The sequence below is a fragment of the Rhopalosiphum padi genome, chromosome 1, assembly GCF_020882245.1.
Source record: "Rhopalosiphum padi isolate XX-2018 chromosome 1, ASM2088224v1, whole genome shotgun sequence".
NCBI classification, from domain to species: domain Eukaryota; kingdom Metazoa; phylum Arthropoda; class Insecta; order Hemiptera; family Aphididae; genus Rhopalosiphum; species Rhopalosiphum padi.
This window is the reverse complement of record NC_083597.1, coordinates 57262484-57288614: the sequence shown is the minus strand read 5'-3', so window position 1 is coordinate 57288614 and position 26131 is coordinate 57262484. Positions and strand designations below refer to the sequence as shown.

Here is a 26131-nt window from a genome sequence, read left to right as displayed (position 1 = left end):
ATCTAAGGTGAATTCGCCGTGATCCGCGTAATCGCGGTGACGCTCTTATTGTTGTTGATCTTGTGAATCGTGTATCAAGTACCTACGTATAATATGACGGACGTGGGTGTATGTTGTTGGTTATGTTCAAACGCTTTAATTAATTATTACTACCAAGATTTATAATGCACCTATATAATAACATTGCCCATCACCAAATACCTAATACATAGGTATTATTATGACTGATGTGAAATAATTTATTTATATCTGTGACCCATCACAGTAGTATACTGTGTCACGTACTCATGTAGAAGCCTGTACTGTGAGTCTGTGGCCCAGTGGCTAGTATATTATAGTTGGTATTGTTATGAATTACGATGATCGCAGTGAACAAACCAATACGATTATAGTAAAATACTAAAATCTAAATAATAATTATGACTCATAATGAATTTATCATTTGCAATCCTCAATTTGTCATGTCTTAGTAAAAATATGTATTTACATACAAATCCCAGCCCCAATTATGAGTATTAACTATCGTAGAAAAATACTAGATGTATCTACGAAATGTCTGATTACATACGTCACACTATTCCGGGAACTATTGATATTTTTTTTTACATAGGTACTTAAGAAATATACAATACGTATATTGTATATAATATATAATACGTATTACATAAAATATATAAATTGAAATTCAAGATAAAATATTTGTTTCTAATTCTAACTCAGAAAATATAATATTGCCAATTGCCATTATCAATGTTATTACGTAATAAAAATCTATTGGTACATTTAATGTAGGTACAATTAATACAGTTTGGAACAATGTACGTATGCCTTAGAACAACAAAATTTTAGAAATATTAAGTAGGCAAGGCAGTCTTGAATTTTGACTTGAAATGGATGACAGGAACTGACATAAAGCTCTGTCGCTTTGAAAATTAGCTAAAACACAGACACCGCGATCCGTGAAACATCATTTTGATAGTAAAATGAAAAAAAATATATTAAATGTTTTTAGATTATATTATAAGGCAGAATTGATGCATTTTGTGATTTGGCAGTCTTATGGTATAAAAAAAAAATAAAAAAAAAGGTATTACACGAACACTGATAGGTGTGTTGTGTTATGGAATAACGATTCTACATTTACGGTTGAAGTAGTTATTAAATGTCGAATGGCTGAGTTTGACAGAGCCACGGCATAATTTTCTATTGACAGTTCTAAGTCTGTGTAAAATAGTGTTTTTACCTTCGAACTAAACTAAGTTTATATGGTCGAAGGTTTTTACGTCGGGAATTTGGGATGCAATTCGTGTGTAACGAGAGCCACAGAAGGCAAATTCCGCGCTTTTTCGGAGGCCCCCATATAAAATTACTTAAGGTATAGAAACATAATATTATATGTATATAACTAAGTATTTTTTACTGATAGATTTAAAAAATTATCAAAAATATTTTAATACAATATGATTAAACGTATTAGAAGAAAAATCACACTTCTTTAATTTATTTGTAAATAAACAAAATGAAAATCTAATTTTTTTTTATGTTGCATTATATCATAAAGATAAATTAAGAAAACAAGAAAAAAATGTATTGATTACAGGGGCCCACAATATTTTTTGACTTTCAAGTCCATCAAAACACTAAACTCGGTCCTTTATGTAGGTAGTAGGTACTTAACTTAAGAGGACGTCATACCCGCATGTGTTGTACTGTTGTAGTGTTGTATCTTTCTTACGAACGTAAGACATGGCAAATTTGCACTCAGCAGATTCAAGTTTATGCTGTTAGCTTTAATATTAGAGTCAATTTACCTGTTATCAAACTTAAAGGTAATAATATTATCTAGGGCAGCGGTGCCCTAGGGGATTTCGTAGGCTTTTATTTATATTTTAACTTTTAAGCGAGTTACAAGCATTTTAAAATAAATATTCTACTTAACTATAACTCACTTAAAAATTAAGATATCAATAAAAGCCTATGAGATGCCCTAGATAATATTAATACCTTTAAGTTTGATGATAGGTAAATTGACTAATATTAAAGCTAACTGCAGCATAAAATTGAATCTGCTGAACGCAAATTGCTATATGTCTTACGTTCGTAAGATAGAGACAACACATACGGGTATGACGTCCACTTAAATATAGATATTTTGTATTTAATAAAGTATGTCAATTGTTTATAGAAACAGGCAGTTAGCATCACGAAACATTTTTTTTAGTGGTAAGGTAATTTTTTAAGGGTTTACAAATATTTTTATGTTTAACTAAAATTATTGAATAATAGTAGTGTATTGATAAATTATCATTGTACCTATTATAGACATATTTATTTACTCGACCGTCGGCACATTATTATGGGTAATACAAGTATAAAACGCATGTGGCATGCTGTATATTAGTGTATGTTATAGTAATAGAGGAACTAATTGGTAAGATAATATTATATTGTATGCGAAGGGAATTTATTAATCAATAATCGAAGTTATAAGTTAAGACGTTAAGTAATACAACTTTTTTATTATTATTATTAAATATATTATGTTTTTTTATACTTTAATTAAATATAATTTATAGACCACTTTATGACGGTTAAATATACCTGCTTGATCTCTTTATAATAGATAAAAATACGAACGGTTGACAGTTTTCACTTATTGACAATGGTTGCCTTGGAAAATGTATCATAAATGAAGAATACCTACATTATGTGGGGGGTTCCAGGAAGGCACTTGAAAATAATGGACAATATTACAATATTTAAGTGGTTTTAATTATTATGCTTAAAATAAAATATTTTTATAATTTAAATTTTAAAGTACCTATCTACAGGAAAATAAATAAAATATAGATGTATACAAAAGAGTCATGCATTTTGAGTAGAATTATAAGTACTAGGTAGTCATTTTATAAACTTTTTTAAAGTAGTTTTTACAACACTGAATTGTCTGAGTTTATACCAACAGTGCTCAGCTTTTTTGAAAGGGAGGGGATATTCATTTTTGACTTGTTATTGTCACAGACAAATAAAAAAAATTTTTTTTTCATGTAAATAATAAACCATTACAAAAAAATCCAAAGGGGGATATTACACCCTGATCCCCCCGTGAGCACTCCACTGTATACCAAACGTTCTACTTCTAATGACATTTCTATGTTAAACATATAGACCACGGACCTACATGTACGTCCGTGATATAGACTTAACAATACTTTTGTGTTAAGTAATCTTTTACAATTCAAATTTCAATTAGAAAGATCGTTATACCATTAAAATAAAACTGTATTTTTTATAAAAATGATTTATTATAAATTATACTAATTATAATTTATAGTAAAATAATGTAGTATTTTTTTTTTTTAATATAATTTGCAATTTATTCCGTGGTAAAATAAGGACAAATTGATAACATTTATAACTGATAAGTTTTAACATAAACACACAATTTTATCAATTGCTTTCCATTTTTATTTTTTCCAGTTTCCTTACAAAATACAAAATTAAGTAGGTACTAGGTAGGTATAATGGAATAGTTTAACTGTTTAACTTTAACAATTAACAATACATAACTATTAAATAATTTACAGTTAATTTTGATGTTATTTGATAAAAAGTATGTAGAGAAATAAAAGCAATGACTACCGAAGGGCTTCCAGGATTGTCAACTACTGAAGCTTTACATACATTATATAATGAAATATTGTCGCTCAGAAATCATATTAAAGATCAACACACACAACAGTACTTTTTATAATCTTGTATCCTGTTTAGTATAAATAATAATATAATAATACATTTTTAATAGGGGCAAAGATAGACTGTGGATTCAAGATGCATTGAAACATAATAGTCCATTTACTAGTATCTGTTGGATTACTGCTTTGATAATTTTTGCTTGTGGTTTTTCATTAGTTATCATTAGTTTAGTATACGATGAAATGTGGTATCTGTTTGATGATGGAATATTGTTATTCATATTATTAACTATCAATCTTGCTACTGTATTATGGGATAACAAATTAAGACATGAAGAAATGTTCACCAAACTTGATAACGTGATGAAAAAACTAAATTGTAAGATAATGTTTACACTGTTAAAATAGTATTAACATAGTTAATATTCTTAAAAATAATTTTTATTATTTTTATTTTTACTTAAGGTTATAAAGACAAATGCCATTGGAAGAAAGAAAATTATCCGCATTTATGTATGCCATTTTCTCCATCAGTTACTTTACAATGGACTCAACGCGACGGTGTGCTTGTAAATTTACCTTGGGCGTTATTGGTAAAAGGTGATATAGTACTATTGAAACCAGGACAAACTTCACCATGTCGAGTTTCCAGGCTTAGGGTTTGTAATTTATTTAATATACACTGTTACCTACAATTAAATTTAATTCATAAATACTATTGATAACTTAAAATTAAAAGAAATTAAAAAATTATATTACCTACCTAACTATTCTAGAATATTTGATTACAAACAAGTGATGTTGGTTTGAATGGTTTTTATTTCATGACATTGGTATTTTAAAGTTATCTAGTGTCTAAACTATATCAATTAATTTATTAAAATCTTCTTAGTAAACATTTTAAATTAATTCAGTAGATTATCATCATAATATATTTTACTTATATTAGTTTATTTAGTATTTTATTATTTTTTTACAAAGGTGACTGACATAATTATTAATTTTATTATAAATTCTGTTATAAAATGCTTTTTTATTGTGAACAGGATAAAGATAAATGGGCTCCAGCAGAATTGACTCGATGGGAAATATTCAACCCAGATATTGCATCTACTATGAAAAACAAAACCACTGTACCAACTATGGTATCTCGTAATCCATTGAAAAATGTTGCTTATATTTTAAATGAAACCCCATATTTAAGTAATTTAAAACTTGCATTGGAACTATCACAAAATAGACCATGTAGCTTTTATACAAAATGCTTATATTTATTACAAATAATATTCATGCAAAAGTTTGCTGCTGCTACTTTTTTGGTGAATATATTTTATTTTATTTTTATCAAATTATTAAATGAAAATCGTTGTATAAATATTTGTTTGTTCTTTAGGGATGTACCATTTTAACGGTTTGGTGGCGTTGGTCTTATGTCACGCTTTGGTTAAAATCTGGTACTTGGGTATCAATGTTTATTGTAATTCCAATCTCTATACTTATTCCACTTCTACCATTGATGTTACCAATTGCATGGACACTTATGACATGTTATGGAAATGCTGTATTACAATCGTCTTCCATAGTTCAGGTTATATCTCTAATCTGCTTTCTCAATCTGTTCATAAATTATAGAAGCTAGAATAGAAAAATTGACCAGTATATTATGCCTATATTTTTAAATAAATTTCCACATTCATTTTTAAATTTTAGGTTGCAAATGAACAATCATTTTCAATTAAAATTTACCTTCATCTTAGGGCTCAATTACAGTCATCATATCTTTACAGTAGTCTTTTTTTAACTGTGGTGGTAAATCTTGTGATTTTCTTTATATGTCAGATAATTATTTGATACTCCTCAAACAAACATAATTTAAAAAAATCTTAAATGATAACTATCACATAATAATTGTATTCTAATCAAATCGGTTTTTAAATTTATTCTATAATTTTAAAATCTTTTAAATAATAACTGCATCCTATATTCACAACTAATATATATGCTTAATATTGTTAATTCACTCCAATGTTGAAATGTAATACCTTTTGTTAATATTTCTCTATAAAAATAATATATATACAGTAAAACCTGTGTAATATTTGGGTTGGGACCAGATATTTTTTCCATTTGAGACAGGTCTCCATTTAATACAGGTTGTAAATAAAAATTTTATTTTACCGATAGATCTTTATTATATGTATTTTACATATTTATTATTGCATTTTACCTACTTTTTATTTTGCATAATTATATACTTGAAAAATTCATCCAATGTTTTTCGTTTTGTTTAAATCATTTACATTTTGCTAGTAAAAAAATTAAAAAAATAGTACAATATTGGTTGAAATCAAATACAATAGGTATATTTATTTATAATTAGATCATGTACTATTATTGCATAATAAATATAATAAAATTAAACCATAAGTTGGTAATGATGTAGTGTTAATAATGTTATTATAATATATACATAATGGTTTTTTCATTACTCTAATATTTACTATTTGTTCATTGTGAGATGCTAATTAGGTGATAATCATAATTTTAAACCTAACCTAACCTTAGGCAAGAAGGCATAAAATAAATCAGGTTTTTTTTTGATACTGGTTGTTTTACTATATATAAACTTAAATGTTGTATTTTTATTTAAATAAGTATATATTTTTTGTTTTAGAAAAATAAAGACCTTTTTGAAGAAACTGAAACTGAAGCAAAAAACAACTCTTTAGAATTTTCATTTAAGTATTTATGGAAAAACTTTTACTCATGTATTCTTGGAAATAGTAGTTTTTTGCATAGATCTACTAATCTATTGCATGTTATGGGATCTGTTACGGTAATTTATTTAAATTAATATTTAAATTAAACATAAATTTATAGTTGTTTACTATTTGTCAAAGGCTTTATGTTGTGTCGATAAAAAAGGTATTCTATCATGGCCTAATCCAACTGCTGAAAAAGTTTTTTTTTTGCAAAATCCTTCCAAATCGTCTTCTATGTCTAATTATGTAGATACTTCTAACTGTAAAGAAACACAAAGAAAAAGTTATGACAGTACCATTCAGAATCAAGGTATATGTTTATGAAATAATATAAAAATTAATGTGATTTTGAAATATCACGACTCATATATTAAATTTTAAACAGAAAATTATTCAGTTGAAGTACTTGATCTAACTCATGACCGTGGTTCAGCATGGAGATTACAATTTGATGACGCAACTTGGTCAAATCATATAACTTCTCTGAAGCCTTTAGGTCTAGCAGTACTACTAAATACTTGCAACCCTTCAACCCATGCTCATTATGCTCAATTTTGCGCACACGTATCTTGTCAAGCTTTATATAGTGAAGTGCTTGTTCCTGTTACCAACCGAAGGTAAATTATTTTTACTATTTACTAGTTTACTTCAGCAATTAAATTGTAAAAATGCTGTATTATTATTATTTTTGTATGTTATTGCTAGATGTCTTTGTGAATTAGCTCGACAAATAGGATTTTCAGAATCTGCTGATGATATTTTTGAACTTCAATTACAGTTATCCACTTATAGACATGTCGTAAGTTTTTTAGTTACAACTTATTAGTTGTATGTATTATTAGTAATATGACAAAAAAATTAAATAAATTATTGAATATGATGGATATGAATTTTAGCAAGCTGATGCTGTTAGAAGAGATATTAAATTTGCCAGATCATTACCAAATACTACTAAATTAAAATTTCCATTCCCTCACATGGTATGTGTGGGATTAAGAGAGAGGAGTATTGGTAAAGCTGCAACAAGTTTACAATTATTCAGCCAAGGTACTGCTGACATAATATTGGATGCTTGCATAGATTTTTGGGATGGTCACGATCTCAGTCCTGTTTCTCCTTCTGTTAGGTATATATCAATTTTATAACCATATCATTTATTATAGGCTATAGACATTGTTTGTGTTAGTCAACCACATAAAAATAAACTATGCTATTTATAGGAAGAAAGTACTAGATTTTTATCAAAGAACTAGCTTAACAGCTTATTGTACAGCATTTTCATACCGGCCACTTCCATTACCTCCTGACAAAAGTTTCTCAGAAATGTATTTAGAGTTACCAGCTGATTGTCGTCAATTATATTCAAAATTATGTCGTAGTCCAACACCTCAACCGTGGACATCAACAACTCATAAAATAAGGCAACAACAATTTCATTCTTCTGGTAAGTATATTATATGTTATCATTAGAGCGAGGATTTTTATGCACTTAAAAGTATTGAAATATGCCATATAATATGCAGTACAAATCATGAAAATATGTAAAAAAATATGCAAGAATTTTTTATTTATTTAATATTTACAATAAAACTTATAATAATTAATTACTTAAATACTTAATAAAAAAAAATTTAGGGAATTTTCTGAACTTAATTTATTTTTAAAATGAATAATCATATGCATTTCAAGTTTTTCTTCTGTGAAGCTGTGTCATTTATCGATTAACATATTTTTAAAGACTGAGAATGAACGTTCGACGTTAACCGAAGTTGTTGGGGCATATATTTTGAAGTGTATGTCGTAATCGATTATTTATCTTATAACTAAATATATATATAAATTATTATTTAGTGACTATGAAATTTAGTTTTAATTTTTCTACTTGACAAAATATTATTTTATACATTTTTTTTAAATTTTTGCTTCAATGTGCAATAAATTTTGAATTTTGCCAAAATATGCAAAAAAAAATTTCACCATTAACTTCAAATTATGATGATTCGTGGAGATAACTGACAAAAATCCAAAAATATTAAAAGGAAATAAATATGCAATTGCATAGAAATCTGCACTCTAGTTATCATATAAGATATATTAATATTTTTTTATAATAGTGTTTAATCTTTGAATGTAAGATTTTAAATTATATTTATGTTTCATATCTGTAAATTTACTATGATCATATTTATTTGATAAATTCACAATTTATTTTTCAGATTCATTATTATTTGGAGATTGCAGTGAATATAACTCAAAAGATGTAAATTGTTGTTTTGAAACACAGTGCAATCAAATATTTTTAGGAATGGTTACTATGCAGTATCAACCTCAATATGATATGGTAATATACTAATATATGAATAGCTTTAATTTTAGTTTTTTATTTATGTATAATAATATTAAATAAGTAAATGTAATATTTATATAATATATATATATATTTAATTGTTTAGGTTCAACTGATTGAGCTATTAGAAACAGCGTGTATACGATTTGTTCACTTTAGTAAAGAAAATGAACTTCGGTCTAGGGTTTTCTCTGAAAAAATGGGCCTGGAAAGTGGATGGAATTGTCATATTTCTTTATTAGGTGATACTCAAACAAGAACTCGTCTTGACCCTAGGTACTAATATTTTTAATGACTATTGTTTTAGAAGTGTTGATGTTTTTAATACTAATCTATCTAATTGTTGTTTAAATGCACTATTTGATTTTTATAACTATTAGCACGTAAATTTGAGTGTTTGTATTTTGATTTTGAATCGAGTGAGGGTGCAGCAACTTGTGATGATGAAACTAGCTTTTTGATACCACTAACATCAACTAGTCAGTCGAAGAAAAAACTCGCTGAATATGAACATAATTTGTCGGCTGATTGTTTTCCTCCCCTCAATATAAATTGGTAATTTTAATTTTCAAAATAAATTATTAGGTACAATATTTTTAAATAATATATTTTTTCAGTACTGCACTTAATATGTCTCGTACAATTAGTATGTCAGCACCAACTGCTTTGAATATGGATTATGCCCAAGTAACAATAGAACATGATGGAGAAAAAATTATAAAGCCAATGCTCATTCAAAAGTATATTAGTGTTATAAATGTTATTTATATTATTTGAATAGATTATAAGTTATAAACATTTTTCAAGGGATACTCTTATGAATGATAATAGCAATGTAATTGAAATAGAAAAAAATGGAGAAGAATGGCACTCATTAAGTTGCATATCTGATAGTACTGACCAAAGTGCTCCTGTTAATTTTGATATGTATAATAGAGTAAATATGCCTATAAATATCTTTCTATTCTGTTACCTACTTTAAATGAACAATGTTTATAGGCCAAACTGCCACGTGGTATTGAGAATATTCGACCTCATCTAGAATGTATAGACAATGTTCCACTTTTAGTTTCATTATTCACTGATTGCACTCCTGAAGCCACTAAAGAAATGATATCCATAATGCAGCAATATGGCGAAGTTGTTTGTGTACTGGGATCATCTCCAAATGCTGAAAATATTGGTATATTTATGCAGGCTGATGCAAGGTAATTAGGTATTTGTTTAAAATATGGTATTTGCAGATGCTGTTTTTAATGGTAAATACTCATTTTCTCAGTTAATTTGTAAAAATACAAATTTATATTTCAAAATGTAGAGCATGAATACTTCAAATTAAACAAGATTATTTTTTTCTTCAAATAAGAAAATGAGTATTTTATTTACACATTTCATTTACTTTTTATAATAATAATTAAATGCACTTAATTCAATAATTATTCTTGTCTTATTTTACACATGTATTATGTATTACGTAATCCGAGATTTTGCATCTTTCTTAACAATTTTTAATTTTTAATACATCTATTAACATATATTTTTAAAGTTTTGCCTGTCAGATTCTACTATGTCATTTTTCTTCTATACTTCTATACTTATTTAAAATATTATTTATTTAAAAAAAATAAAACCTAATTTAAAAAATATATTATTATTTATTTAACTTATCATCATTGTTTTTAGTTATTATTTAAATATTGGCTTTAATAATAGTTAAATAAAAAAAAGCTAATGGACACAAATATATTATTTACAAAAATTATATTTATATTTGTGACATTGAAGTATTATAAAATTTGTTCATAAATGATAATGGTTTATCTCTAATTATCAATAATATGTGTGATGGATATAATATAGAAAATTGTTTTTAAATGATTTTTAAAATATAACTTTTGCTAATTTTAAATATATTATAGCTTAGTTGTTAATATTTATATAATTAATAACAAAATTATAACTTAATATACATAATACATTAGTTTTATTAACAAAAAAAAAAAAAAAAAATTAATTTGATTAAACCTAATACAAATTCTTAGCAATTACAACAAAGTAGCAATTATAAATGTAATATTTAATTTGTAATTGTATATATTGTATAATGTTTAATATAATAAAAAAATGTTTTCCATCAGCAGTTCATAAACTTAACAATCATTCAACTATTCAAGATTGCTCATCTCGACACAGGAAGTGATACAATATGGTTATTTTAAATCTATGCTCAAAAATTATTACATTGGACATCTTTTGTTTCTAATCAGAACATTTTCATACTTTTTTCAATTTTCTGAAACCTAATTATTATACTTATAGAATAATATAAGAATATTTTTACTATTTTTGTATGAAAAATCACCCACTGCACTCAGAATCTTAAAATTCATTAGTATCATCAATACATACATATATATTTCTTTGAAATTTGATTTTTAACTATCCACATGACCATGTATAACATACATGAAATGCCTTTTTTCTATAATTATATTTACTGTTATATTAACTATAGTCTTGCTATTGAGCCGATCTATCCACAAGTGTGTCAGCGAGTTAGCATCATGCAACAACCAAGTCCAATAGATGCTCCAATATCTCCAGTGGGTCTCTCTGAATTATTGAATTCTCTTCCTTGTTGCCTTTCACTTAACCGTCAAGATCCATTACCAGTGTACCATCTTATTATGGAAGTAATTGATTTAAAAAAAAGTTAAAATATCTTATTGAAGTAATCACTAGTTCAATGACTTAATTTTATTTTATTTCACAGGGGAGATATTTAATGCAAGGGATATGGAACTGTGTTCAATTTTGGACTAGTTGCATGGTTTCGCTTAGTTTTCTTCAACTACTTGCAATTGCTCTTGTATTACCTCCTATTTTATCAGTCGGTTTGTAATTTAGTTACTTTTTAATTTTATAATTTATATAGCCTACCACAAAAGCTTTTTTTAAATTGTATTTATTGAAAATGTCATTGTATTAAAATAATTTTTTTTTTAGTGATAATTTCCTTGTAGATTAGCATTTATTTTCTTATAAAAATTAATTTTATATACATGTTTACTGCAATACAGCTACAAAAATGGTTTGTTTATATAATATAATATACTTTAAATTATAATTGTCAACACTATGACACAGTGCCAGAATCACTACACTGACAAAATGTATTTTGGTTAAGAATAATATAAAATATGAGATATTATGACCAATGTCCCTTTGAGAATAAGTGATCTATGAAGCATAACCATTTTTGTGCTGTTCTTGGCGGCTATATGACAGTCATTCGATTAAATCTGTTTTTATTGTAATTTTCTACTTAATTACTTCAAAATTATAGTTTATTTTTTAATATTTTAAAAATTGAATCAAACAGCTATTTATGTACTGCTTAATCTATCTTAGTAAAGAATATTTATTTTATTTTTAGGCCAAATATTATGGCTTACATGTATTGTTGTGCCATTGCTGTCAGTATCTTTGGTTGGAGGTCCAACAGATCCTGAAGTTATGCAAAAGCCAACTGGAAAAAATCAATGTTCTATTACATCTGAAGTAAGTTAAATTATTTTAATATTTAAACTTTAATATTAAACTACATTAAATGTATGATTAAAATGTTATAGTTGTCTTATTACGTAATGTGGTTTTATGGCCTGAAATTTTTACCTGTTGTAATAAATATGGTGTTGCTGTTTATATGGTCACTAAGTCAAGCTTGTGATTTAATTATATCTACTGCTAATAACAATTCAACCATTGAAATCCAAAAATGTTGGTATGTGTACCCAGATCCTAAAGAAACTGAATGGGGTGGTTGGTCAAAATTTGAGCCTTCTATTATCAGTGTACAAAGATTAATGTTGCTATTCCTTGTGATGCATTATGGTAATTATTAATTAATAGTTTTAGTTTAAGAACAAATTAATTATTAACTATTTATTGATGTTGTATTACAGTTACCATATCTCTAAGTTTTGTTCATCGGGATTATTTACTTTGGAAGCGAACAATACATTTAAATAAACCTTATTTGTTCACTTCATTGTTCATGTAAGTTTCCAAATATATTAAGTTTATTAAATATTAAAGATGCCTTATTAAATCTGTGAAAACAGTATTCTAGTTCAATGGGCATACACAATTCATTATGAATACTTTGATAGTATTGAAAATAACATTAGTATTTCCAAACTATCTATATTGACTTTTATTATTGGGCTTGTATCTTTGTTCCTGGTTTTCATTGTGAACGAGATTGTTCATTGGCAAGAGATAAGGTTTGTTTTTTATATGTCCCTTTACTAATATTGTTTTTATAATTATATATAATACTTTTGTTCTAGGTTGAATGTACGTTACCAAAAAAGAGCAAGGTTAGATTTTGGAACTAAACTTGGTATGAATTCTCCGTTCTAAAATAAGAAATATTAATTATTTCCCATGTTAGTTGATGTTAGGTTACAAGTAGTTAATGTATGTGATATTAATATTGTTGTTAATTGCATTAGACTGAACATTATAGAGTTCTACTTATAAAATTTTTGTAAATGTTTAAAATAATTTAAGTTAACTAATTATTTATACTAATTTAATATTTATGCTTATTTTTAGTGCTTATAAAAAAAATCATTAATTTGACTATTAGAATAATGATTGTTATTTACATAAAATATACGTCCATTTTTACAATTAAAACAACATTTTTAAGTATGCGTGTAATATTTTATTATACAAAATAATGAGAGATAAAAAATAAAATATTAAATGTGTTTATTTAAGAATTTGAAATATTTACATTTAATGGTTTTTGAATCTATTTCAATTAAAACATTTTTATAGCACTGTTTTAATAATTATACATAATGTTAATGTATATTATATACCTACAACATATACAAAACAGTTTATATGGATAAATATCAATACAGAATTAAATATTTAAAATAATTGAAAAATACAGTTTCAATTTTTATTCATCACTATCCAACATTGAATCAAGCCAATGCCCTGAATTATGATTTGTTATTTCTATTTTATTATCATCTTTGTTGGACATTTTTTGATTTGCAACTATGATTGAATCAGCTTCACCATTATCTACAAAAAATAATAATAATAAATTATAGGAATATCAAATATTTTTCATTATAATGAAAGTAAATATCAACATTTTTATTATACTTTTACTAGTAACTGAATTTATTTCATCTTGTAGTATGTTAAATAAAGGTTTCCTATTTCCTAATATTTCTTCTAATTCTATATTAGATTGAATCTCATAACCAAAAGAAACATTACCAACTTCTGAAACATTTAAAATTATAATATTTGTTTAAACTAATGCATGAACAAATTTAAAATAAAAATGTATTTTTAATATCAAAGAAAATATGGGTAGGGTATGTAGTTATTAAGTAACGCTGTGTTGAGTCTTCCTTCACTGATTTGATTTTTTTTTTTTTTTTATAAATTTCAAAAACTAAAAATAATTAAGTTTGGAATTTAGATATAACTTAATGTTATTTAAAATTTTGAAAATATTTAATTAGGGTTTGATAAATATTTTACTATATTTATAGAACAATTTCAGTTTAGAGAGTAAATCGCTTAGATTCTGCTCAGTATAAAAACTATTAAATTAATAAAATCACATGCAATTGGAAGACACTCAGAATTATATTTATAGTTTATTCCTTTATTATTAATTATTTCATAATAATAACAAAAAGTTGCCTAAAATCAAGACATACAATTAAATATATAATAGTTAATAGTTATTAATATAGTAAATTGATTATTTAATAACTTATGACTTCATATTACCTGATTTAGAATCATTATTCAAAAACAGTTTATTTGTGTCTGTGGGTGTTTGACTACTTTCAGAAGTTTGCAAACCAGTTTTAATATTTAATAATTTTGAATTACATAGCGCTAAAAATAAATATATATGTATATTATAAATATCAATTTTAAAATGTATTCTAAAATTAAAGACTGTATCTATACATACATGTATGTCGGCTCAAAGCAAGAGATGACTCTACTTCAAATTCTTCTAATTGCTCCGCCTAAATTTAAATTTACTAGGATTTCAAAAAAATATCAAAAGATTTATATATATCTAAAAGTTACATACAGTAAATAGTTTAACAGGTATGTCATGTTGTATATTAAATGGTATACTAGCTATACTTGCAGCTAGATGTGTCATATCAATAGAATCAAATATTCTACAATCTTCTTGTTCTACACCCCAATTTTTTTCAGAAGAAAATTCAAAATGACCACCACCTATAAAAATCAAACAAAATTTCGAAATCTGAGTAATCGAGGGTCAACAGAAATTACATCTCGCAGACTTCATAATGATTTTTACCTTGATAAACGTTTGTATTCGAACTACGAGAATCGGTCATATTGATATAATTTTGTGGTTAATAAATCGATTAATTACCCGTATGATCGACAAAATCCAATACACAAACAAATATCAAAAAATGTGAATATGATTATTATGATTTAAACTTTAAAGTCAACGGTCAGTTGCAGCCATGCCGTCCATACGGGTCATCATTTAAAAAAATATATAATATATGATAAGATAATTCAATAAAAAAAATATAATATAGTATTTATTAAAATAATATTTACTCAAGCCGTAGTAAATGGCTTTACTCAATATAGCCTTGTGTAAGAACCCTAATCACGACCGAGACACACGTACTTTGGCGTTGTTCGTCTAATTGATTATGGCGAGTTGTGTTTTTGATATTTAATTTTGTGCTATCAGTACCAGTCGTGGGCTCGTGGCCGACCATCAGTGTTTTCGCCGTGTCCCCCAAACAGCGCAAACGCCGTCACCACTCTCCTCCACTCGAGGGTAGTCAACTCTCAGCACAGAACAAAATAATAATAAATAACAATAATAATAATAATAAACATCTGCTTCGCGATACGATACGAATGTGTGATACGATATGCTGTTCACCGTCCGGACACACCGACAACATCGTCTACCTTACATTGTACGCTAATTACTGTAAATCATTGCGTTTCAAATAAAATCATCGTCGTCACATTTTGCGCAGGAAAACTGACGAAATCGAGTGAAATTATAACATCGACACTATGTCGAGTGACGGGACTTAGCCGAAGGTCTGTTAACCGCGACTGTTCGCACGTCTTACCGACGTCCCGTGTGCGAAATCGTCTGCAGGTTTCGTTTACAACCGATCGTTTCGCGTTTCATGTCATTTCATTTTGTACATCGGCGCAAAACGATTTATTATGTCATAAACGTACAACCGAATGATCGCGAGCCCGCAGTCCCGTTATCGATGCGTACATGCATAGCCAACGATGATGGGTTATGTCCCGTCGCAACGCCGCCGCCACTGTGTGATCACCATGACAGCGATCGACAACGCCGTCTGTTGAATGCTCGGTTGAAACATTTCGATTGATATTTAATTCGGTCGATCGGTCGTGTGCGACCAGCGAGATTCTCGTATGTAATGGATAATCAGAGAGTGTGCAAACTAAAGTTCAGAAAACGGAAGGCGGCTCCGAACGTAACGTTTTGTATGAAAACAGAAAGAAATGCGTCAAATAAAAAAGTAAGGGCGGTCGCATTATGTTAGCAAATAGCAGGGAACACAGCCCTGACAATTTTTTGTCTTAGAACTGATTTTGATTTGTGATTTTTGTTTACATTAGAAAGGGAATAATAACAAATGAAAGTTTTGACTTAAAAGCACAAAATTATCTTCATGAACTATAGTAATATTATTTTTTGATGGATATTTTCAACGACTTTTCTAAAAACAGTTTTTAAATATCCATTGTCTATATTATTGTTAATCAAGTGTTACATATTTAAAATCATCTCTTAAGAAATTAATATGGTTATTTACTATTATTGTAGTCAATGATAACTATAGGTTCCTATTTACCCAGGTCAAAATTTCTTAATCAAAATACCTAATTAAAAGTTTTTTTTGTTTTTTTGGAAGTTTATTCAGCCTTTTGTTGACATACCTATTACCTAATAATATAAACACTAATTTCATCATAGATTAACATTAAGCACTCTTGATTAGTAAATTGATTTATAGCTTACTGTAATTTATGGGTATGATATAGGTACACTTCATATCACTTTATGACATCTATTTACTAACATTTATATGGGAATTTTGAAGCAGTAGTAATTGTTGACTATGTACTACAGTGAAACATCTAAATACCTAACATTTTTTGTTACCAAAATTTTTTCTGCTATATAGAAGGGGGAAGGAGGTAAACGAAAAAAATGAAAAATATCAAAAAGATTAGATACACTATGTCATGTATATTTGTATGTATTGATGTACTAATATGTATTATTATTTAAAACAAAATTAGTTACTTTACTTTGTTTATTGTAATATTTTCATAACATTTCAATAGATATAAGAATGCAATTTCCTATGGGGGAATTGATAAACTATAATAGTATAACAATGTGTAAAATGTACATTGTAATAAAATACACTTGGACAATAATTATAATAAAAATTTTCAGATTTTAGCCATAAAAAAGACCATTATTTTGACTGTCCTTAAGTTTTTCTATAGATAAGTTGTGAAAATATCATCCCCGGTTCTGAAAAACATCCACTATTTGTAGTAGTCTATTTAGGCAGGTTTTACTGTATATATTATATATACTAAATATTGTATGTTAATATCTCAATTTCTAAAATTTCTAAAAAATAATAAATAATCATTTTTAAAAATATTGAGAAAGAAATGTATGATTTGTGTTATGTCAGTAAATACTAAATATGTAATAGAAATTGCAACTCTTAAACTTTAAACTGTAATTTTTTGATTTGATTAAATCTGAATAATACAGCTATCGCTATGATATATTTATTGAAATAAAATCTTTGTTTTTATTATTTAATAGAATATTACAATATACATAAAATAAATTATATTGTTTCTTATACACTTTATTTTTAGTATGGTATTTTTATAACTGTAGATTTGTATAAAGTTTATCAACAATATTATATTTTAATCTATGTTGAATATTTTACAGATATTAGAAATCATTCAAAAGCCATTATCTGAGCGAACAATTGATGACAAAGAAATTCTTAATACATGTAAAGATACAGTACAGAAGATATCTCAAAGGTATTTTTTTTTTATAAAAATCTTATTACCTGTTCAATAATTAATCATTAACTTTATTTAATAAAGTGAGCATTTTAAATTAGTTTCATTACAGTTTTTACAATATCATACTTCTGTTTTTCATTAAAATTGGTATGCTAATTGTAAAAATTTCTGTTTCAAATCATTTTTTACTTGTTTTACATTAAATATTTTAAACTCAATAATTTGAATTATTGAATTTGAATTTGGATTATTTGATAACTAATTAATACAATTAATAAATATTAATATTAATTTATTGATTTTATTTTTTAGGTTAGATAGACAAAAAAAATTAAAAGAACGATGTCAAGAATTTGAAGATCCAATTGAAATACTAGATAAAAAATGTGAAGAACTTGCAAAGGCTATTTCGTCTGCATCCAATTTAGTAGTGTATACTGGTGCAGGAATAAGTACAGCAGCTAAAATACCTGATTATAGAGGCTCAAATGGAATATGGACATTATTAGATCAAGGAAAAGATATTGGGTAAGTAATTAACATAAAATTACAAAAAAAGTCTAGTTTTATACCATACTAATATTATTAATAAAAAAAATGTAAATCTATGAGTATACCACATATGTTTGGGGGGGGGGGGGTGTTATTACACCTGTAATACCCCTCTAACTATGTGCCTGAATTATTATGTATCAGGGGTGGCCAAACCACGGCTCACATCTTATTGTAACATTTTTACAAAAAAAATTGTTTTAATATGAATTTATGTATATTTATTAATATATTTGGCGGCCTGTGAGTATCTTCTTGCTGGCCACCACTGTTGTCTATCATAGAAAAAAGTAAGACAGTTATTTTATGTATTCAGGATTCCAAGTATAAAATAAAATTTTGTATATGTTTAAGCATTTTAAGCATTTTAGAATTTTAGTGATATTTTTTCAGTATTTGAGCTGCTTAAAATTTCATTTATATTTATGTATATTTTGATAAATTGTAGATTAATATAGAAAGTTTAGGAAAAAAGAAAATAAACAGATTACAAATTTACCCATAATTTTTTTTCAATAACTGTGTCATTAGCATCTACATATACTTCACTGGTGTTAATCTTGGTTAATGATCTACCATAATTTTTTTGTGATTCACATATATACCGCCCTGGTTTCTACCTAAAATTAAAAATAAATAGTTCTTTCTAATTTTTATTAATTATAAATTTATAAAAAATCATGTTATAAAAATGTACTTAAAAAAGGTTGTTATACAAAAAAATAACTATTTGTTAATTTATCATGAAAGGTTCTTCATGTCGTTTAAATACTCATCAAACTTAAAATGCTTTAATAGATGTATAGATAAAAAATAAAAATAGATCTCTACCATTCCTTTTCCTTTTCGAGCAAAGGGGATGAACTATTGATTCACTCAATTGAACAGTTTTGTTCTGTAATTCGCCATATGCACTCTATATTTTATTTATGCACCAATAGTCAACAAGTTGAATGAGAGTAATTTTGTGATACATTTATCCGATAAATTGTATTTTATATTTTTATATCAAATCACATTTATCAATTTGTGAAGTAGATCACAAGATTTAAGGTAGATTCCTTGTTCTGTTAGCTTTTTTTCAGATAATTTTATATAACTTAAATCTTAAAAAAAGGGTATATTATCGCATATATTTTAAGATTTGTTAGTTTATAATTAATTATTCTTTAAAGTACTAAGTCCAAACTGTGATTAAGTTTTATAATTCTTTGTTTATCTTAATTGTTTATCAACAGTATTATCTTTTGATTCACATTTCTTTAGTTTTGCCAAGTATTTTGTTGAATCTATTTTTACCTTCCATGGTGTTTTTAATAATATTATAAGCTGAAAATTAATTATTTTTAATATTATAAAAAAATACTTGGTCATATGAATTATTTATTTAGATGTCACGACTTAAGTCAAGCAGAACCTACATTAACGCATATGGCATTATATCGATTATATCGTGAAGGATTACTAGGGCATGTCGTTTCTCAAAATTGTGATGGGTTGCATTTAAGAAGTGGTCTACCAAGACCAGCATTGTCAGAAGTTCATGGTGATATGTTTATTGAGGTATTTGTAATTTATTTATTTATTTATATTATCATGTTTTCATTATATTTTTAAAAATATAAATTAAAATTAAATATTAATTTATAGGTATGTATCAATTGTAAACCAAACAGGCATTATTTACGAATGTTTGATGTGACTGAACATACAGCAAGATTTAATCACAAAACACTAAGGTTATGTTATGCTTGTCACAAACCGTTGAAAGACACAATTGTTCATTTTGGAGAACGTGGCAAACTACAGTGGCCTATTAATTGGTCAACGGCTTGTAAACACGCTGAGAAAACTGATGTTATTTTGTGCTTAGGATCCAGCTTAAGGGTAATATTTGTGATAATTGAATTTTATTGATTTTAATGATTATCTGACAAAAAAGGGGGGGGAAATAGAATTATATACTTTTTAAATGAATGTGAGGATTTTTTAGTGTTTTATTTTGTGACTAGTTTTGATTGGTATAAATATATATTAACATAAGTAAATAATTAATAATATTAATAGTATATAATTCTAATTTTTTTTTTTATCAGCAAACTACAAATAAATGATCTATTTATTTAATGTAACAAAGCACTAAATATTAAACAATAATAACCCTATAAATGTTTATTATTAGGTTTTGAAAAAGTATCCATGGCTTTGGTCAATGGATAGGCCAGCTAAGAAAAGACCAAAGTTATACATTGTAAATCTTCAATGGACCCCTAAGGATGATCAAGCTACTTTAAAAATAAACGGTATAAAAATAATTACTTTTCATTAATATTAAAAATATAACAGGTAAAATAATAAAAATATATTTCAGGTAAATGTGATGAAATTATGAAAAAAGTAATGTCAATCTTGAATTTGGATATTCCCAAGTATCAACGTTGTCTTGATCCTATATTTCATCATGCCACAATGTTAGTAGCAGCTGAAGAACATACAACAGTACATCCTGTTTTAGCTGTTCCAACTGATGATGTTCAAAAAAACGATTCAAGTACAATAACAAAATGTGAAAAAATAGAATTAGATATTAGTAACAATAAAAATAATACCAAAATGTGTTCAGGATCAAAAGACCTAATTCAACCAGTTGATCTCAGTTTAGTTAAATTAGAAAATAATACATCCATAGTTGATCAAAGCGAGTCAATTAATTCTCCGTCGTGTTCAAACATGGATAGTGTTCCAAATTTAAATAATTTTTGGAGGCCTTTTATTGAGGGTGTAGATCCAAATTCATTGGAAGGTCGCAATATGCTATCATTGGTTGAACCAATAGTACCATACTTAAATCCATTTTTTATCAATAATATGGAAACTTTAGGATTGTCTCCAACACCCGTTGATCAGTTTTACAAAAACTTTGTATATCAAGCATGTATAGGATTAGCCGCAGTTGAAAAATTACAAATAGAAAAAAAGATGACAAACAATTTTAAAAAAAAGAAAAAAGATATTAGTGAAGATAAAGATGATATTAAAAAAACAGATGTTTCAATAAGTCGTTATTGTACATTTTGTCATCCAGTTTATGGTTCAACTAAATGTCTATTTTATCATAAATATGAGTCAAAGTTCAAAGACGATGTTACCAATTGTTTGTGTTGTGATGATGATACAGATGAAGAAGATGAAAATGAACTGAAAACTGAGGACATAGCTGATAAGAATGATGAAGTTATAGAAAAAGCCAAAGTTACTGCAGGCTGGTTTGGGAAAGGTTACAAGAAAAGAATTAAAAAAAAAAAATAGGTACAATAATCTAATTTAAAATTAGTTTTTCTCATTATTTATTTACCTTCCAGTATTTAAGTTAAGTTGTACTACAATTTTAAGGTTGTATAGTTCTAAGAATATCTATAATCTTAAGAGTATTCATCTGGTAACATTTATTATTTATGTTTACTCAAACTTTGATACTTATATTATAATATTTTTTATATTAAAATCATGTTTAGAATTGGCTTAGTTTGTTATAATTTAAAATTTGAAAATATATTTGCTATCCAAAATTTTAATTTATAACATCCTAATCATATTTTCAATTTTTACATTCTTCTATTAGATTTATAATTATTTAATACTTTTCATTTACACTATTATTATTGTATTAGAAAAGTAATTTTTCTAATGAGATTTAAATGTGGTTTACTGAAGTGCAATAATAATTTGTTGTGATTTATTCATTTTTTATTTTTACTATTATTTATCGATGTTTTTTTTGTGCTTTTACAATTTTGCTAGGTAATACACGTCTATTTTGTTTTGATTACAGTTGTACTAAATGTTTTAATACATATATTACAAAATATTGTTTTAAAAATAATGTCCTTTCCAACACATTGATTTTTATTGGTAATGGTTTATAATATATTATATTATAATAAATTAGTGTTATTTTATTATAATATGTAACTAATTAACAGAAAAACTTTTAAAGACACAACTTACTGTATTCTATGGTACCTATCTATTATTGTTTATGACAAATAGAATATTGAATGTAATGGACAATGGTACATTTACAGAATTTGTATTCTAACCATGCTACTCAATCAAATGTAGATTTTTTAATCTAATATGAGATATTTTCAGAAGTATATTATGGTGAAAAACTTTGCACTTCTTAATATTGGTTTTTTGTTTGTGTTCGATAGTTTGTTACAAATGTAGTATTGTTGGATTTAATCATGGATTATGTCTTTATAATTAGTTCATTTAGTCTTGGATTAAATGTCAAACTACTCACACTTGACACTTGATATTAATGTTGATATAATTGTCATTACTCATTAATATGAACAATATAAAAGTTAATGTGTGTATATAATGTGCGGCTTTGCTAGTGATGCATTTATTATTTGTATGGTAAGTGTAGTGAATTAATCAACTTGAGACAAATTCCATTGGTTGAAATAATTGAGTAATTTATTAAATATAAATATAATAGTACAATTGTTATATCTCATGTGAATGTGTACATGTGTAAGACTCGTTGATTATGGTACTTACATCTGAAAATACTGTACTGCAAACACCTTGTTGTGGTGTCAAGTGGAAGAAAAATAATTTTTTTAGGTTTTATTGTTATTTATTAATATATCAAGTACGGCACAAATTTCAAATTAACTTCTCGATAAAACTGAAATACCTTTTAAATGTTTTTATTGAAAGTCTATCCAATCTAATGTTATACAAAAAGATTAGCTTACTAATGTAAAGCAAAACATTTTTATGTTAACAGTACATAATCAATAAATCTAATTAATTTTTTCCCCTAAATATTCATTCTATTGAAATTATCTACAATCAATTTTAATTTTCGAAGTCAAAAATACAGTTTATTTACATAATTTACTCAAAAGTTATATTAACATTAAGTTAACCCAAGTGACCCTGAACAATTGATTTTACAAAAGCTGTTCAAAAATGAATCTACTTTGTTTAAAACAAAAACTAAGTACTATTATAGTACTTAATTAGGTTTATTAGCGCTTTAAAAAATTATTTAATTTATATTTAATACCTACATTGTAATATTTAAACTAATACAAATTGTTTACATATAATATTATTTCGTTAATAAATTTCTTATTTTGAACTTAGTACTTATATTTTTTTTATTTATAAGTACCTAATATTAGAAGTTGTTTATACATATATATTTATATTTTTTTTAATTTGTTCATTAATATGTTTGTGTTTAATAATTTTTAGTTCTATTCACATTTAGATGAGTTATATATGGAATGTAGGTAAGTACCTATGTAATCTATTGATTTTACAATCATATTTTTTTTTCTGTCATCACCTTTTGATTTAGCAAAAAATTTCAACTTTAAGGGTAGTTTCTGGTAGTATTCACTACCTGGTAGTGAATTTGATTTAGATGATACCTACTTTAGGGACTTAAAAGTAAAAAACTGTTTGAAGTTGATAATTTTGTATTATATAACGTTATCAAATCATGCATCTGTATTGATTAGTATAGTATAATTAAGTTAATATATAATAATAGCTCTTTCATACATCATTGAGTTTTGAAATAAAACTCCTATGACTTTCCTATTTTATATAAAAGTGACCAACCCCGAGTGCATTGGGTTACGAAAATCTAGACAATATATATTTCAAATAAACATACTTAGGTATTAATATTAATAAACTATAAGAATTATATAGTTTCGCACAATGGTAATTTATTATGTCATTGTCCATGCTAAGATCTATTATGGTGCCAATATATCATCACCTTGTACGACACTTTCTTTGTTATTCTAACGATATACATAAGGAACCGTTGGATCACAATTCTAAGCGATCACATTTTCCAAATATTCAGCATACTATACGGTTAAATAATGTTTAAAGTATTTTGTGATTTTTTTCTTAAAAAATATATTTATTGAAGATTGGAAAAAAAATCATACTTATAAACTACAATGATAAATTAATAGCCAAGTTAGTACTGTCTAGTAGTATTATACACTACTGCACTGTACTTTGTCTACAACGTTCGCTGCGTAAATGAACTCATCGTTCGGAACTTAATCAGAATAATCCCGAGAGAAGTTATCTAGAGTTTCCGAATCGTAATAGATATCCACTATAAATTCGACGTCTTTGCTATTACTAAGATGGCACGATAATGTACCATCGTCAGGATTGCCTGACATCTGAGACACTACACCCACATAATCAATTGCATCGACCTTAAATAAGTTCAGAAAGATTTTTATCAAGTAAAACTAAACAAATAGTCAGTATATTTAATAGGGTCTGTGAATTTTCTTATGCCGTAATATTTAAAAAAATATCATACTCATTTAAAAGTGTATAAGAAAGTCGTTAAAAATATATATTTCATGACAAGGTTTCCCGTTTTGTATTTTTTTAAATTATTCTTGTATTTAATTTTCTGTATTCTTTTTTTTTGAAAACAATCGATTTATAATCATAAATAAGTTTTACAAATGGAAAATACACTTCATAATACAAAAAATTAATAAAGATGTATGAATAATTTTTTTTTATTATTATGATTCTCTATCATTTACCTATGACTGTAAATTGTAACTCAAACCTAAATGGTGTAACAATAAAATCCAAAATTGAATGTACAATATGGATACTGAATTTTAATAGAATGAAATGCTTTTATGATATTATATAAATCGTAATAGTTGGTGGCTGCAGTCGACCTGTCATCATAGAATTTGGTAGGTATCCTTGTTATTTGTAGAACAACAAGACAAGTCGTGTCCTTTACAGTTTTCTGACGTTAGATCTAACCTACTATACGTTTACAATTGGTTCAGTTTAACGTCTCACCACTTTGATGGCTGGATAAAGTTGGAAAGTTACGTTGTCCTGAAGTGGTGGTTAACAAAAAAGTTAGCGTCGGCGGCATACTACAATGTTGTACTTAGTACATGCGACTTTGATGGACCACACTTAAAATACATGCAGCAATTAAAGATTCTTACTAGAATATTTACTAAAAAAACACGAAGTAGATTAAATTAAAAGTTTATTTAGACATACAAATATTAAAATCGTATGTTAGCTATGGACATAATAATATACCTAATATATATATTATTTTATATATAAAACATAAACTATTTATTCAAATTTAATATTATAATTTATAATAATAAATGCTAATAATATAATATGCAGGCTAAATGATGTTTGTTATTAATTTTATTTTAATAAATATAAGGAACTAATAAACTAACAAACCTATTAAACTGTTTATTTCTTATAATTATTTTTATTTTTTTGGTTTCGTTCACTAATATACATCAGTTTTTATTTTCATAAATAATATTTATGTTTCTCCGATTAATGTTCTTATTTGTATTTTCTAAAAGTTTCCGCAACTCTTTTTAACTTTTCTTGATTCTTTTTGTTCAAGTAGAATTTGTTTTTTTTTTATTCTAAATGTAAATTATTATATCATTTTAGCTTCATAGATGCACACATCAACAATGAAATTAATAAAGGTTCCTATTATTCAGAACACAGATCCGGAA

At 26.1% G+C, this 26131-nt stretch overlaps 3 protein-coding genes across 9 annotated transcripts; 2 read left to right on the top strand and 1 right to left on the bottom strand.

Moving 5' to 3' along the window:
• The first annotated feature begins 3427 nt into the window (after positions 1-3427).
• On the top strand, positions 3428-13523 carry LOC132926901 (transmembrane protein 94). 5 transcript variants are annotated; one of them, XM_060991420.1, is made up of 25 exons: positions 3428-3515; positions 3588-3741; positions 3806-4074; positions 4161-4354; positions 4742-5014; positions 5089-5283; positions 6370-6531; positions 6596-6767; positions 6843-7074; positions 7163-7256; positions 7354-7583; positions 7678-7901; positions 8674-8798; positions 8911-9080; positions 9225-9359; positions 9422-9544; positions 9612-9741; positions 9804-10012; positions 11320-11497; positions 11578-11698; positions 12241-12365; positions 12437-12698; positions 12770-12863; positions 12929-13090; positions 13157-13523. In XM_060991420.1, exons 2-25 carry the CDS (start codon positions 3635-3637, stop codon positions 13227-13229), a joined length of 4059 nt encoding a protein of 1352 aa, XP_060847403.1. In that variant the 5' UTR covers positions 3428-3515; positions 3588-3634; the 3' UTR covers positions 13230-13523. The 5 variants fall into 5 exon arrangements, with proteins under 5 accessions (XP_060847403.1, XP_060847538.1, XP_060847471.1 ...); XM_060991555.1 differs by having other exon boundaries at positions 3453-3515; positions 3615-3741; XM_060991488.1 differs by having other exon boundaries at positions 3456-3504.
• Positions 13524-13566: 43 nt separating this feature from the next.
• On the bottom strand, positions 13567-15597 carry LOC132927289 (uncharacterized). 3 transcript variants are annotated; one of them, XM_060991898.1, is made up of 7 exons: positions 15468-15584; positions 15193-15340; positions 14953-15107; positions 14827-14884; positions 14637-14747; positions 13995-14117; positions 13567-13910 (listed from the first exon to the last, which is right to left on the bottom strand). In XM_060991898.1, exons 2-7 carry the CDS (start codon positions 15230-15232, stop codon positions 13783-13785), a joined length of 615 nt encoding a protein of 204 aa, XP_060847881.1. In that variant the 5' UTR covers positions 15233-15340; positions 15468-15584; the 3' UTR covers positions 13567-13782. The 3 variants fall into 3 exon arrangements, with proteins under 3 accessions (XP_060847881.1, XP_060847950.1, XP_060847817.1); XM_060991967.1 differs by lacking the exon at positions 15193-15340 and having other exon boundaries at positions 15468-15597; XM_060991834.1 differs by having other exon boundaries at positions 15193-15558.
• Positions 15598-15769: 172 nt separating this feature from the next.
• LOC132927208 (NAD-dependent protein deacetylase sirtuin-7) lies at positions 15770-22058 on the top strand. Its single transcript, XM_060991732.1, has 7 exons — positions 15770-16432; positions 17902-17999; positions 18297-18512; positions 19928-20099; positions 20187-20423; positions 20719-20839; positions 20908-22058. The coding sequence occupies exons 1-7, from the start codon at positions 16331-16333 to the stop codon at positions 21843-21845; spliced, it is 1884 nt and encodes a 627-aa protein (XP_060847715.1). The 5' UTR covers positions 15770-16330; the 3' UTR covers positions 21846-22058.
• Positions 22059-26131: the final 4073 nt, after the last annotated feature.